We start from the raw sequence: 13,915 nt of genomic DNA, 5'->3' as shown, positions 1-13,915 counted from the left end.
TTTATAAAATAAGCCATTTTTTCAATAATATAAACAAAATAATTATCCAAACAATCATTTATTTTATTTCTGTTATCAAATTGTGATTACAATACAAATCAATTTAACTTTTATATCCACGAGAAGCACGTCGTCCTCTGGCTCTCTCAAACTTACGTCCTTTTGAACGCACGTATGGTTTGGTGTGGCTGTGAGGCACACCCGGTGCGCGACCAAAGTGTTTGACGGCCTCACGTGCATTACGCGGTCCTTGAAGAAGAACAGTGTTCTCACCTCTAGGAGAGCGAACTGCTAATTGATCCAAAGTCAAGATCTCGCCGCCAGCCTTCAGGATGCGAGCTCTGGCTGTTTTAGTGACACGAAGAGCACACACCTTAAGATTGGGTACATCATAGAGACGTACGTCATCGGTAACGGTGCCGATAACTACTGCTATCTTGTCCTTCCTCTCGGGTTTACTCATTTGAATTTTCTGAACATCGCATCAATACATCAATTATTAGTTTATCAAATAATTTAAAAATTAGTGTCAATACAAACCAATCTTTTCAGTGTAATCGGCGGTCGATTTGTTTTACTCATATACAGTCTCTTCAACACAATTTTGTTGAACTTCTGACCAGTTCTTCGGGCCAGAAATCGGTACAACTATTAAATCAAAATTATTAAATCATTTAATTAAAAAGTGGTCATCAATGGTAACACGTGTTCACACAAACCTTAACCAAAAGCAATAAATACGGGTCTCTGCTCTTCGGCGCCGTTCGCCTGACTTTACGATCATTCTTATGGTTGATGTCTATACCCTATTCATCACAATTAATGTCCAGAAATGTCTTAATTTAGTGATAATTGTCTTTAATTTTATTGTTAATTACTTACCATTTTTGCAGTGCTCTTCAAAAAGGGATCAAACAATGATTGCAATCTCTATTTCAATACAATTCAATATAACCTTAAATTCAATCAAAATTATCTACTTTTTCCGCTTCCGTTTATAACTAAACGATCCCTAAGTTTGCCTTAAATATAATGTTTTCCGGAGTTTCCGATAAGTTTGTCATAAATAACGTCATAATTGATAGAAATTAATAAATAATGTTTGAATTGATTTGAAGTATAGAAATAAATTTGAATACAATATTTGACTGACGATTGAAATTGATATAAAAATATTGGACAATAAGTATCAATAAATTGTTAATAATTTTATATTAATATACAAAATACTATTTATAAAATATTAAACACTATTAAACTTTACTTTAAGTCCGCTATTGTCTCGCTATACATATTGCATAAAATTTTATTATATTTTAAGTTAATTTATTAGAGATTAGGTTTAGCTCTCGATTATATTAAAACACTATATAAAAGAAGATAACTATAGTCTATAGACAACAACTTATAAAATAAATAATATTAATAATCTATAAAATTATAATCAATTTTATCGACTGATGAAGATTTCAGTAAAATTTTTAAACAACACTTTTGTCATTAATTTAATTTATAAATCATTAGTAATTTATAAATAAATTGTAATATCAATACATTTTTTATATTTCAATTTCTTAATTAATTTAAAACCATATAATTAAAGAAAATGATTAAAATTATAAAATATAATTAATTATGAATTTATTGTATGATATTTATATAATTATAATCAGTCATGAATAGCATAACAATGAAAGTAAAATCTAATTATGATTATTAAAAATATCATAATTTTTTTGAATCAAAGTTTTTGAGTTACTTTATACCCGACTGTCGGTCTTTATAGACACTCATTCTCTAAATCAATATTTAACTTATAATTATTATAAATAAAAATTAAATTTTAGGTCAAATATATCTAATTTTTACATAATGTTCATTATCTACAATACATATGTATTAAAGTAATGGACTATAAATATATTAATAATAATATTAATATTTGTTTAGACAGTTATAGGTATTGTACAGTAATTATATAGTCATTAAACATGATATTAAAGGCCATAAAGTAATAAAATAACTTATGATTAGAGCCTTATTCTCAATGTATTGCACTTAACGGTACTTTTGAAAGAAGTTTTTTTTTATTAAATTGTATGAAAATATATTAAATTTATTAATATTACAAATTAGTTATATATAAACTGTTTGTCAAATTTATATATTTATAAATCATAATTAAAACAATAATATTAGTGGTGTTTAAATAAAATGTTGAGAACCTATGATAAGTAAATTTACAGTACATTACAGTAAATTTATAGTATAGTATAGTATAGTATAGTATAGTACAGTACAATACACTACATATATAGCGCATAACATTTAATGCATTCAATTGATTAAAGAGTTGTTTTGATTTGTTTAGTATTTAGTGTTTGCTTTGATATGTTTAGAGTCAGTGTTTGACTCATTAGTTGTCAAAATTGAATGCTTTGTAAATTGATTTCATGTATTGAATATTGAATTATAATTAAACAAATAAATTATAATACAATTAATAATACAATTAGTAATACAATTGACTAAAAAGTTGTGTCAGAATTATCATCGGATGAGCGATTGGTTACCAAAAAGTGTTAATATTTGTTATGTATTAATGATCTGTCGGTGATTTGCAACCGATATATAATTACARATGAATTGTATGTATTGTGATATAAATGAATGATAAGTTTGACGTATTATAACATAATATATATTACATCCTATTGTAGATCTGCGGTCAACACAATTGTAGATTAAATGAATAGTTATTATTGAAGATATTTATCACAAATTTTTAATCAAAAGAGTGATTACAAGAATGAATTGCCATCAGGTGCTGACCGGAGCCGCCAATTCTGGTGACAACTGCTATAGCTTTGGTTTAGTAGAAGGCATACCATTTGTGGCCTACAGTTCGGGTTGTAATGTAGTTATACTAACATCTGACCTCAAGAGAGTTCAAATAATACCCGGAATTCTTTACGGTAACATTCAAGTCAATTGTATCGACGCTTCCACAGATATTGGCAAAATAGCTGCCGCTTACGGACACAAGATATGCATTTTTGAACCAACACCACTTCTTCAACAAATGTCTAATCATAAATTGGACTACAAATGGATCCAAACCTCTTGTATTGAGTCGGACTCTGATGTCACTGTTATCTCATGGAATCTCGAGGGCAACAAACTTTTAACCGGTGGTCAGTGTATACAGTTATGGCATCTGAATATACAAACTACCGCTGAATTTAATAATATAAATAGCAAAACGACAAAAAGTGATAAATGTGACGATCAAGAAGCAGATTATTGGCACTGTGTGTGGAAAAGCACGACCGCAACTCCCGTTCATTTTCTACAGTTCTCACCCGACGGAACACTATTTTTTTCTGCCGGCAAAGCCGATCGTTTAGTAAAGATATGGTATGAAAGCGCTGCTAAAAATAATCCGATTACAAACCATGTGTTGGGCCGACATCACGAAACAAATGATAAACACACTGAGGATACAAAAGATATTGAATTTTCCTTTATATATATAGCACATCCGCGAGCCATCACTGGTATATCGTGGCGTAAAATTAGCAAATACTTGCCTCGCAGTTCAGTGGCCAATATGTTGGTCACTTCTTGTCGCGATAATATTTGTCGTATTTGGGTTCAGACTCTTCTTCCTGAAGATGGTTTGGTTAACTTAAGTCAAATAGAAGGACTTTCCAATTATGTTGCGCCCAGAGCTCAAACACAACGACATCGACAAAAGATAATGCAAAAGATTAAGCATATGAAGTCATTAAATCAATTTAAAAAGAGACAACAAGTGACCATCGATGAGAATCAATCAAATGGCTGTGCTATACCAACACTTCCCAGTACTTTTAGTGTACATGATTTTCATAGTTTTGGTATTCATGGCACCTCATTAGCCCCGGGATTACATTTTCATTTGACAGCCAGTATTAATGCTGAAACTGACATTCCATTAGTGCCGAGTCTTTCTGCCAATACTAACGATTCCAGCAATTTAACAAAACCCAGTTTTGTTGTCCATTGGCTTAATAATAAAGAAATGTTTTTTACTCAATCAGCTGAAAAGATTTTACAAGAGATTAGTTTGAAAATAATCCAAAACGAAATGGCATCGGCAATGAGTGATGTGGGCAGTGATACGGGTGAGGCCGATGGCCCCGAAACTGAAAATGAGATCGATTTGGCCAGCATTACAACCGCCGAATCAAATCGTAAATTACGTAAACCTATTCATCAGAATGTGAAGAAAAGTTCAAAACTTATTAGTAAAGCCTTATCTCACGATGAGGTCGAACACGACGACAACCCACCGACTAGTAGTCGACAGAGTTTTCATACGACTTCTTCCTCGGCTTCTTTAACGACTGAAGTGAATGCAACTAATGCTACAAATCATTCACAATTGGGTGACCTTTTGGACAGAAAATTAGAGGCTTTGATTAGAGAGTGGCACTCAAACTCTGATTTGCTTTTTAGTATTCATCCATTGGATGGAAGYCTTCTTGTTTGGTAAGTATTTTGTTTGTTGTTATTTATAATAGTATACAAAATCTATTAATCTTTAATTGTCTAATCATTTAATATTTCATGTCATGTGTTAAAGTAATTGATTGATTGTAATATTATATATTTATAGGTTAGTTGAATGGTTGGATGAGTCGAGTCCCAGTTCCTTCCGTCAGCCACAGATTAGCTTTTCATCGCGCATCCCAAACGCCATACCTCTTGGAGATGCGRCCACAATGTCTCACAATATCGCTATGTATTCGCCTAATTTTTATTTGGACCTCAAGTCAGTTGTTTTGCCAAATTCTTCATCACTTACTTTAGACATTCACGGAAAAGACAATTGTAGTAAAAGAGGTTCATTAATACCCGAACCTATGACTACTATAATACAGACGCCGACTGTTTGTATGTTAACAAAACATATAAATGGATCGTTAAATCTATGGAATCTTGGCTTTGGAGAGGGATCTCATTTTACACAAGTATTAAGTATAAGTCATTCATCACGAGTTTGTGGCCATAGATTCCGTGTAAATGACGTAAACTGTCATCCAGTGTTACCACTTCTCCTGACAACTTCTCATCATAATTTGCCCGGTCTTTTGGACTCAAATTCTTCACCATTGAGTACTCCATCTGTTACACCAACTACTCCCGATGGCTCACAAAAAGGATTGGGACTACAAAATACAGGATTTTGTTCTGAACTAATATTATGGAGAGTGGATCCCGTGGGTCCTCTTTCCAACTCTGGTGGTGTCACAGAATTGGCGCGAATTAATTCACTTTATTTGTCGGCCTTTTCTAACGTTGCATGGATTCCGACATTACTTCCAAGTACTACAATTGGTTCAATTTCTAACTCTCCCAGTGCTTGTTTTGTGGCATCAGATGGCAAACAATTGCGTATATATCAGGCCGTTATCGACGCGCGAACTCTTTTGGCCGAAGTATCATCTGCTGAACGAAAAGCACGTAAGGGTAATATAAGTCCTACTGTTAGTGATGACAGTACTTCATCAGAAATGGGTCAATACAAACATGCGGTTAGAGACTCATTCAAAGTAGTTAGTCTTCAATCGACTGCAAGACCCGGTTGTATACTTGAACTCAATACTATCTCAGATGCGGTTCACGACTGGAAAAATACACAATTTTTACACGTTTTTCAGGAACAGCTTATCAAAGGTGATAGTTCTGATGCATACGAGTCGTGGAATGAGATCCAGAAGAATCAAACGGGTTTAGCTGATAGTAGTTTAGGCGCTGCGGTTGATCTCAGACATAGTGCTATATTTGAAGAACCATTTTATTTGGTTGTCATCGAAAAGAACGAAAATCAACAATCAGTACTTCATATGTGGCGACTATTGATGTCATCTCAACCACAAACTGATAACAACAAGTTTTCATACGTTCCGGATAGTAATATAATACAAGATAGCGATCATTCAAACACTTCATCCAGAAGTAACTCTCCGGATCCCAATAAGACTGATCTTAGACCTGATAGAGAACATGATAGTCAACCACATAGTTATCTTAATGTGAGTCCGCTTAGAATAACAACTGAAAAGGTTTGCACTCAAGTGTTGCCCTTACCACCAGAAGTAGAAGTGATTCACGCCACTCCTGCTGCGGGACATCTAAGTTCTTCCAACATATATCCCGCGTGTTTTGCTCCATATCTTATAGTAAGCGCTTGTAGTGACGGAAAAATCCGATTCTGGAGATGTTGTCAGCAGAATAATGATTCAGATTATGGATCCACTGATAATGCTTTTGATCGCAAATCATCTTATTTTTGGAAGGAATGGGAAATGATTATAAACAAAGAAGAGTCGAGTGCTTTTGAAGTTCCAGGTCTTCCTTTATATGTTTCGTGTTCATATAGCGGTAGAATTGCCTGCGCCTACAAACAGGGTCAGTCATTTTCAAGACATGGATCACGAAATTCTAATAAAAAGTTTATCAATGTAACCCTGGCTATTATTGAATGTGAATCAACCGGTGGCTCGGAATGGGTTTTGAAGATACCATTCAAATCAAGAATATACCGCTTCCACAAACAGACTTGAATTTAGGTATAGAATTAGGACCATTGGTTGACACAACTATCAGAAACAAGTGGACATCAGATAAATTAGTTACACGACTTGGAGGGGATGAGCATATGTCTGAACATAGGGGTACTAATAATATCCAACGTTTACTATCTGTTCCCAGTTATACAACAATGCATTCGCTTAAGAAAATAATCTCAGAAAAGGGAAATCAGTTTACATTAACTCAAAAGTCTTTAGTACAACTCGATTGGGTTTCCACTGAAGATGGATCTCATGTCCTAACTGTTTCAGCCGGTTCTAAGATTACATTATTTACTCCAGTGTCCACCGATATAGCACAGGCTAACCTCCAGGCGCTTAAAGCATCTGAAAAAATTAGCAGTAGTACAACAAATAGATATTTATTGAAACAAACTTCTTCTATGGCACCAATAGCTAGAACTGATGAAATTCGTTGGATGACTTTACGCGCAACCGATTTGATTACAGCTGACGGATTGCCTCCACTACCTATGCAATTGTCATGGGTTAGGGATGGCATACTTGTTGTTGGTATGGATAATGAAATGTTGATTTATACTCAATGGAAGAGTAATTCGATGGTTACTTTGGTTGAATCATCGGTTGAAATAACAGAATCGCGAATATTAACCGAACGGGAATTGTTGACTCACGCTCAGGAATCTTCACAACTTCGATTACCAACTCATCCCAGTGCTATTCCACGGTCTCCATCATCAAGTAAACTGATAACTGGTCTAAATAGCGAACATAAGAAAACGTATCAACAATCAGGTGTAGCCATAACCGGCACTCAACAGTCAGATGAACTGCAAACTGAGACACAAATTCCAAACTTAACTCATTTACCCGATTTCGGTATATTTGAAGCGAGTCGTCTGGCCTGTCCAGTGTTACCGCAATATCATCCGAAACAATTGATGGAATTATTAGCATTCGGTAAAATACAAAGGGTTCGGGCAATTCTCGGCCATTTGGTTGCCTGTTTGGAGTCAATTAATAAAAGACAAAATACTTTACAATGTTTGGGTCGAAGTTTAGAAAAAAGAAGTGAATCTGAAAGAAGTCCCCGATCTTGGCTTAGATCACGAACACTATCAGTTGCTGCACCCACTTCTCCACATCAACCAAACAGTCCTCACGATTCCGAAAATTTTGCTTTAATTGCAGAAGAAGTGCAATTAGATTACACTGAAATTACATCCATAAGACCCCTTCCATTGTATGCACTGATTGAAGCGGATGATAAAAATGAGTTTCAAATGACAAACAAATCATTGGATGAAGAGTTGGGTTACGACAAACTTTTTGACTCTAATTTCAAAACACAAGTTGAAGATACGTTAGACGAGATTCTTGGCAAAAGTGCTTTCAATTTCAATACCAAACCAAAGAAAACACAAAGAGAAACGGATATTACAAATTTTGGCCAAAGACAGGCTCGCATTTTGACTAAATTATTAACTCACTCTCATCTTCCGGGTCTCTCAAGTCTGGATCAAATGCATTTACTTGCTTTGGCTGATTCAGTCGCTTCGTTCAATCCAACAGCAAATAAGGATTCATTTTCAGAGGATTTTACGCAAAGAGATGACAGTGAACGCGTAACTGTTGATAATTCAATTGTTTCGGCCGATTCATTAGACAATTGTGGCCTAAGATTTTTGTTAACAATGCGACAACACGTTTATCTTTTGCGATGCCTTCCATTAGTACAAAGAAAAAATTTACAAAAAGAAGGCTTAGGAACGCAAAGTATTGTTTGGGCGTTTCATTCGGAAACTCAAGAAGAATTGGTTCAATTGATTCCTACCATTAATAAAGAAAACGCCAATTGGAGTGATCTCAGAGAATTGGGAGTTGGACTTTGGATTCGCAATAATTTATTGCTTCGTAAGCTAATAGAAAAGTTAGCTAAGGCTGCCTTTGATAAGAAGCAGAACCCATTAGATGCCGCACTTTATTATTTGGCAATGAAAAAGAAAAAGATTGTTTGGGGACTCTTTAGATCAGTTCAGGACAAGAAAATGACGGATTTTTTTCAGAATAACTTTACTGACGATAAGTGGCGAAAGGCGGCCCTCAAGAATGCGTATGCATTGATGGGCAAACAGCGCTTCTCACACGCGGCCGCTTTCTTTCTTTTGGCCGGTTCTGTTTGGGATGCCGTCGAAGTCTGTATCTCTAAACTCGATGACTTACAATTAGCAATGGTTTTGATCCGTCTTTATGAAGGAGACATAGAAACAACACCCGAAAATCTAAAACGTCTTCTATATCAAGAAGTATTGGGCAGAAATCATGACGGCTTGAATTATAACTCAAATAAAGCACATCCGGATCCATTCTTGAGAAGTATGGCTTATTGGATACTTCAAGATTATAACACAGCGCTCAGTACTTTAATGGAGAAAGATGTCGGCTCTTGTCATCCAAAATACATCAATAATGATGTTGAATACGAAGGATCAGCAGTCGGTCACAATGTCTTTAATTTTTATCTCTATTTGCGAACTCAACCATTGATACTTCGAAGACAATTTGCACAAAATCTTAAGGAAAAGAAGGAACAATTTGCTAAATCTTCAAGAGGTCTCATAACTGAGACTACATTTGGCAGCGATTCAATAACACCATTCGAAAGACGTCTTTTTTTCTTGACAGCGCACTCACACTTTCGCGCCGGATGTCCATCACTTGCATTGGAAGTACTTTCACGATTACCCAATAGAATTGATACAAACGAACAGACAGATAGATCTGAATCAATAGATTTGACTAAATATGAAGAGTCTAAACATATAACAACTGGAGTTATACCAAACGGAGATATAAATGACCCGTTTGATTGGGGGGCACCAACTAGTTTCGTACCAATGGATACTACAAACGATTTCCAGTTATCAGTGGAGCCCTGTTCTGATGATGACGACGACGATAGTACAGGTGGTCTTGAAATGAAAGTGGATTCTAATACTAATGATCAACAAATTACTACTAATAGTAAAAATTACAGTAATATTAAACTCGATATAATGGCCCAACAGTTGAAGTTTGTCGCGTGTCTTAAAATATTGATGGAAGAGTTAAGCACTTTAGCCACTGGTTTTGAAGTAGACGGCGGACAACTCAGATATCAACTTTACATTTGGCTTGAAAAGAGTGTTCAGTCATTGAAATCTATTTGTAATTATAGAACATTTTCGATGAGACACACACCCGATGACAACCAAATGACATCATCAATGGTTTTGGGAAATACTAATGACATTTCACATTCAGAAGTAATGACACCCCGCGGTTCACACTCTGAAGCCAGTGGTGCCATTGAAACTAAACCATCACTACATGAAATATTATTGGCCGACAAAATGGACTTCGAAGCCAAATTAGATCGATCTTCTCGTCGCAAGTTATGGTTGACTGCCAACGAAGCACTTATGAGAACTCTCTTAAGTTATTGTAGTCTTCATGGCGCACATGGAGGTGGTCTGTCATCAGTTCGAATGGAACTCATTCTTTTGCTTCAAGAGCTTCAACAGGAAAGATCACAACAACAACTTTTGTCACCACTTCCTTTCCCGACAACATTACCACTATTGGCAGCAAGTGTTGCGTGTCAGAAGACAGTCATTGCTGATCCTATAAGACATCTTCAATCTGTTACCCACGATATACTCAATACAGTCTTAAACATGAGTTCTCCACCACTAACTGTGTCTCCAGACTATTCAATAATCTATATTTTAAGAGATCTGGGAATTTCATTGTCTTCGTGTATATATCAATCCTTATGTGATTCCGATGCCATAACTTCTAAACCAGGAATTGGTTGCAGAGATGACTTGAGTTCATCAGTTGTTTGTCAAAACACACATCTATTGGCTGGACATCAAGCCGTTCGTCGAAATGTATCGTCGGCTTCGGAAACTAATGAAACTATTTGTCCAATAACTGCACCAAACAAATGGCCGGGAGTTCAGTCATTGCGTGCATTACTAGCGCGTGATAAAGATGAAGACTCACCTAAATTACATACATTGTTATGCGAATCATTTGTTGCAGTATTTATAAGTCAATTCATATATTCAATGGCCGCGTGTGACTCATATGTATTGTACAGATTGATTGGTTTGAAGTTTACTGACAGTTCATGGGCTCAACTGTTTGGTGGCGGCGCTAAAAAACTAATCCATGTCGCGACCGGACAATCATCTCAAGAAAAATTACAAAATCATCAAAATAGTGAAGATTCCGAAAGTTCATCGCTTGACTTATTAAATACATTATCAAAACAACGAATGAAACTTCATATGAAAATATTGCAACAATTGAGTCAAACGGATAAACCTATAGCACCGCCAAATATGAAGGAAGACAGACCTACATATAGGGAACAGTTTATTCCTCCACAAACTTCTATGATATCATTCCTTATGACTAAACCTAATCTTCCCGATGAGTTCATACAACTCGACTATGACTCGAGTGAATCAGTTATGACTGAAGATGAAGAAAACGAAACAAATGATTTAGAAGATTATGGTATAAATGATAATATATTTGGCGAAACAGGTCTAACCAGTACTGCAATTGATGAGAAAAAATTAGAACAAGAGTTGTATGCCTGGGGTTTAATCCGATACTCAGCCGTTAGACTCGCAAAACGTCAATTGATGCACTTCTTAACTGTGGCCGGCATTGAAATACCTGACCTTCCAATCACCAGCTCTTTAATACATTCTGTTTCAAAAACATTGAATATTTGGGAACATTATATGAATAACTATATGAATGAATTTAATGGTCCTCCGAATCACTTTTTGCTAAACACTTACGTTGAGTCAAGTCATCAAAATAGACCGGCTATTCATAAATATAAATCTTTGTTAGAGATAACTAACACTCCATTCCGAGATCACAATCCTATTTCAAAGGCATCCAAAAGACTTTGGAATTATTTGGTCCGACAGGAGAGGGTTCAGGACATCTTCATTAGGTATATATTTGGAAAACCAAAATCAGTTCGTAGTATAGCTTTGGACAATGATATTACCAATGATAACGACACACATAATCCGGAAACTACACGAATCGTACACAAAGATCATGAAAACATTAGCGCCTTTTGTATTAACCGAACAAATGCTGGAATTATAGCCATATCGACACCTAAAGAGATTCAAGAAATCGATATATCAATGCTTTTGAATGTAACACCATTTCTTGAAGATGAAGCTGAATATGATATTCTAAACTTACAAAAGTATTTTATGAAACATTTATTTTTAATGTGACAACAATTTTAAATATTTATTTATTTATAACAGAAATTCAGAATCTCTGCCTTCAATTGATTATCTATTAGCTCAACATCCGGCCGATCGACTTCTGTCATCTCCTGGAGGACAAGCAATTAATTCAATGGTTCCAAACAGTGCTAATATCAATGGAAACACAACTCAAACCGCAAAGAATCCAATAATGGTTTGTATTGTTTTTAGTTATAATAATCTCATATACATTAACATTACATAAATCAGATTAGTATTGAATAATGTTTTGCTTATAACTGAACACTTTTATCAATTATGTGGTCAATTGTTTTTCACTTTAAATCCAAATTATTATTAATTGCTTTCACTAACAAACAAAGGCTAAACATCACTTTCCGGGCAATACTAGCCCTCAATTTTGTCAATTAATTCTTGAGAGAAGTCGTTATGTTTTACAACCGGTAAGTTTGTCACACATTGTTATCACTCAAAACCATTTGATTTGACATTAAGTTTTAGTTATTGTTGTCCTTATGTTTGCTTTGGTTATGGTTTTATAATATGATTACTATAAGCATTTTGAATTAAATTTTATGTAATTTATATTAATTAAATTAACAATTATTTTTATAATATGCTGTCAATTAGTTTTAGATAATATTAAATCTAATAATATCTAATATTTATAGCTCAAGCGTCACAAGATTGAAGGGGTCAGGAGATTGTGTTCACACCCGACGTTACCTTTATGTGAGTCTAATTCATTGGATGTAAATATTTTAAAAACTAAATTAAATTAAATTAATTAAAACGTACAGATCTTTCGGGATCTCAAGACGGCTCAGTTACTCTATGGGAATGGAACCATCAACAGCCTATAGCCTGTCCCCGACCGGGCGGCACGTTCTCTAAAGTAACGCGCGTTGGTTTCAACCTTCAGGGCAACAAATTTGGTGTCACTGACGGCGACGGAAATCTAAGTCTCTGGCAAATCGCCAACACTTCACAAAATAAGCCATTCTTTGTAATTATCAAAACATTTTGCTTAAAATGTTTATTATATGTTAATTAAATGATGACATTCCTCTACAGAGCATGCAATGTCATTCCAAGACTGTCAGTGACTTTACATTTTTGGGTGCTTCCAGTCTAGTGATGACTGCCGGCCAATCGGCCGATCATAAGAACGTAGCCCTTTGGGACACACTTTTGCCACACAAGAAATGTATGGTAACATCATTTGCATGTCATGAACACAACGGTGCCTCAGCCATACTATATGCGCCTCTCAATCAATTGCTTATAACCGGAGGCAAAAAGGGAGACGTCTTTCTGTTTGATATGAGACAAAGGGTTCAAAGGGACAGATTTCAAGCACACGAGTCTGCAGTCAAATGCATGGCATTAGATCCGGGAGAGGAGTTCTTTGTCACCGGTAGTGCTGACGGAGATATTAAAGTATGACTTTTGTTACAATAATTTATATATTGTAGGAAATGATGTTTTAAAGTTCATTTTTAACATTGAAAACTAATCTATAGTTTAGAAAAAAATATATATATTTAYATTATAATTGAAATATATTTTATTTAATAGGTTTGGGGTTTGGGTTCGGTTCGAGTGCTATTCTATTCATTCCCGGGCGAACATTCCAGGAGTACATTGTTTCGTAACATAGGAATGGGTGTTTCGCACCTATATGTAGACCAATGTGGAAGACTGTTCTCCTGCGGAGCCGACGGTTCCATTAAGTTTAGGCAACTCCCCGATCGGGGCATTCATAATATCATAAATACGATATGATTTAAATAATTTTCTATGGCTTTTAAAAGAGTCAAATCCTAATTTAAATTTCATTATTTACTATAATCAGAAACAAATGTTTTACAGAAAACTCAATAATTAATTTTTTAAAAATGAGTTAAATTTTCATATAATAATAATTAATTGAAACTAAACACTAGTCATTAAATGCATGTGTGATATTTACTTTAATGTAATAATTCATAAGTTATTCGG

General features: G+C 34.9%; 2 protein-coding genes across 2 annotated transcripts; one reads left to right on the top strand and one right to left on the bottom strand.

Moving 5' to 3' along the window:
• Positions 1–48: 48 nt before the first annotated feature.
• Positions 49–1,009, bottom strand: LOC128958819 (60S ribosomal protein L18-like). Its single transcript, XM_054304755.1, has 4 exons — positions 883–1,009; positions 720–806; positions 541–648; positions 49–472 (listed from the first exon to the last, which is right to left on the bottom strand). Exons 1-4 carry the CDS (start codon positions 883–885, stop codon positions 104–106), a joined length of 567 nt encoding a protein of 188 aa, XP_054160730.1. The 5' UTR covers positions 886–1,009; the 3' UTR covers positions 49–103.
• Positions 1,010–2,382: 1,373 nt separating this feature from the next.
• Positions 2,383–13,770, top strand: LOC128958804 (dmX-like protein 2). Its single transcript, XM_054304740.1, is given in 10 exon segments — positions 2,383–2,648; positions 2,721–4,533; positions 4,661–6,558; positions 6,561–11,886; positions 11,951–12,107; positions 12,277–12,357; positions 12,586–12,646; positions 12,715–12,920; positions 12,989–13,354; positions 13,493–13,770. Coding segments are annotated over 9 exon segments (10,026 nt in total). The 5' UTR covers positions 2,383–2,648; positions 2,721–2,809; the 3' UTR covers positions 13,700–13,770.
• The last annotated feature ends 145 nt before the right edge of the window (positions 13,771–13,915 follow it).

Source organism: Oppia nitens, unplaced genomic scaffold, assembly GCF_028296485.1.
Source record: "Oppia nitens isolate AA-2021 unplaced genomic scaffold, nextdenovo-longstitch-racon4-pilon3 scaffold3_pilon_pilon_pilon, whole genome shotgun sequence".
NCBI classification, from domain to species: domain Eukaryota; kingdom Metazoa; phylum Arthropoda; class Arachnida; order Sarcoptiformes; family Oppiidae; genus Oppia; species Oppia nitens.
Note: the sequence above shows the minus strand (reverse complement) of the source record. Positions and strands in the feature narration are given on the sequence as shown.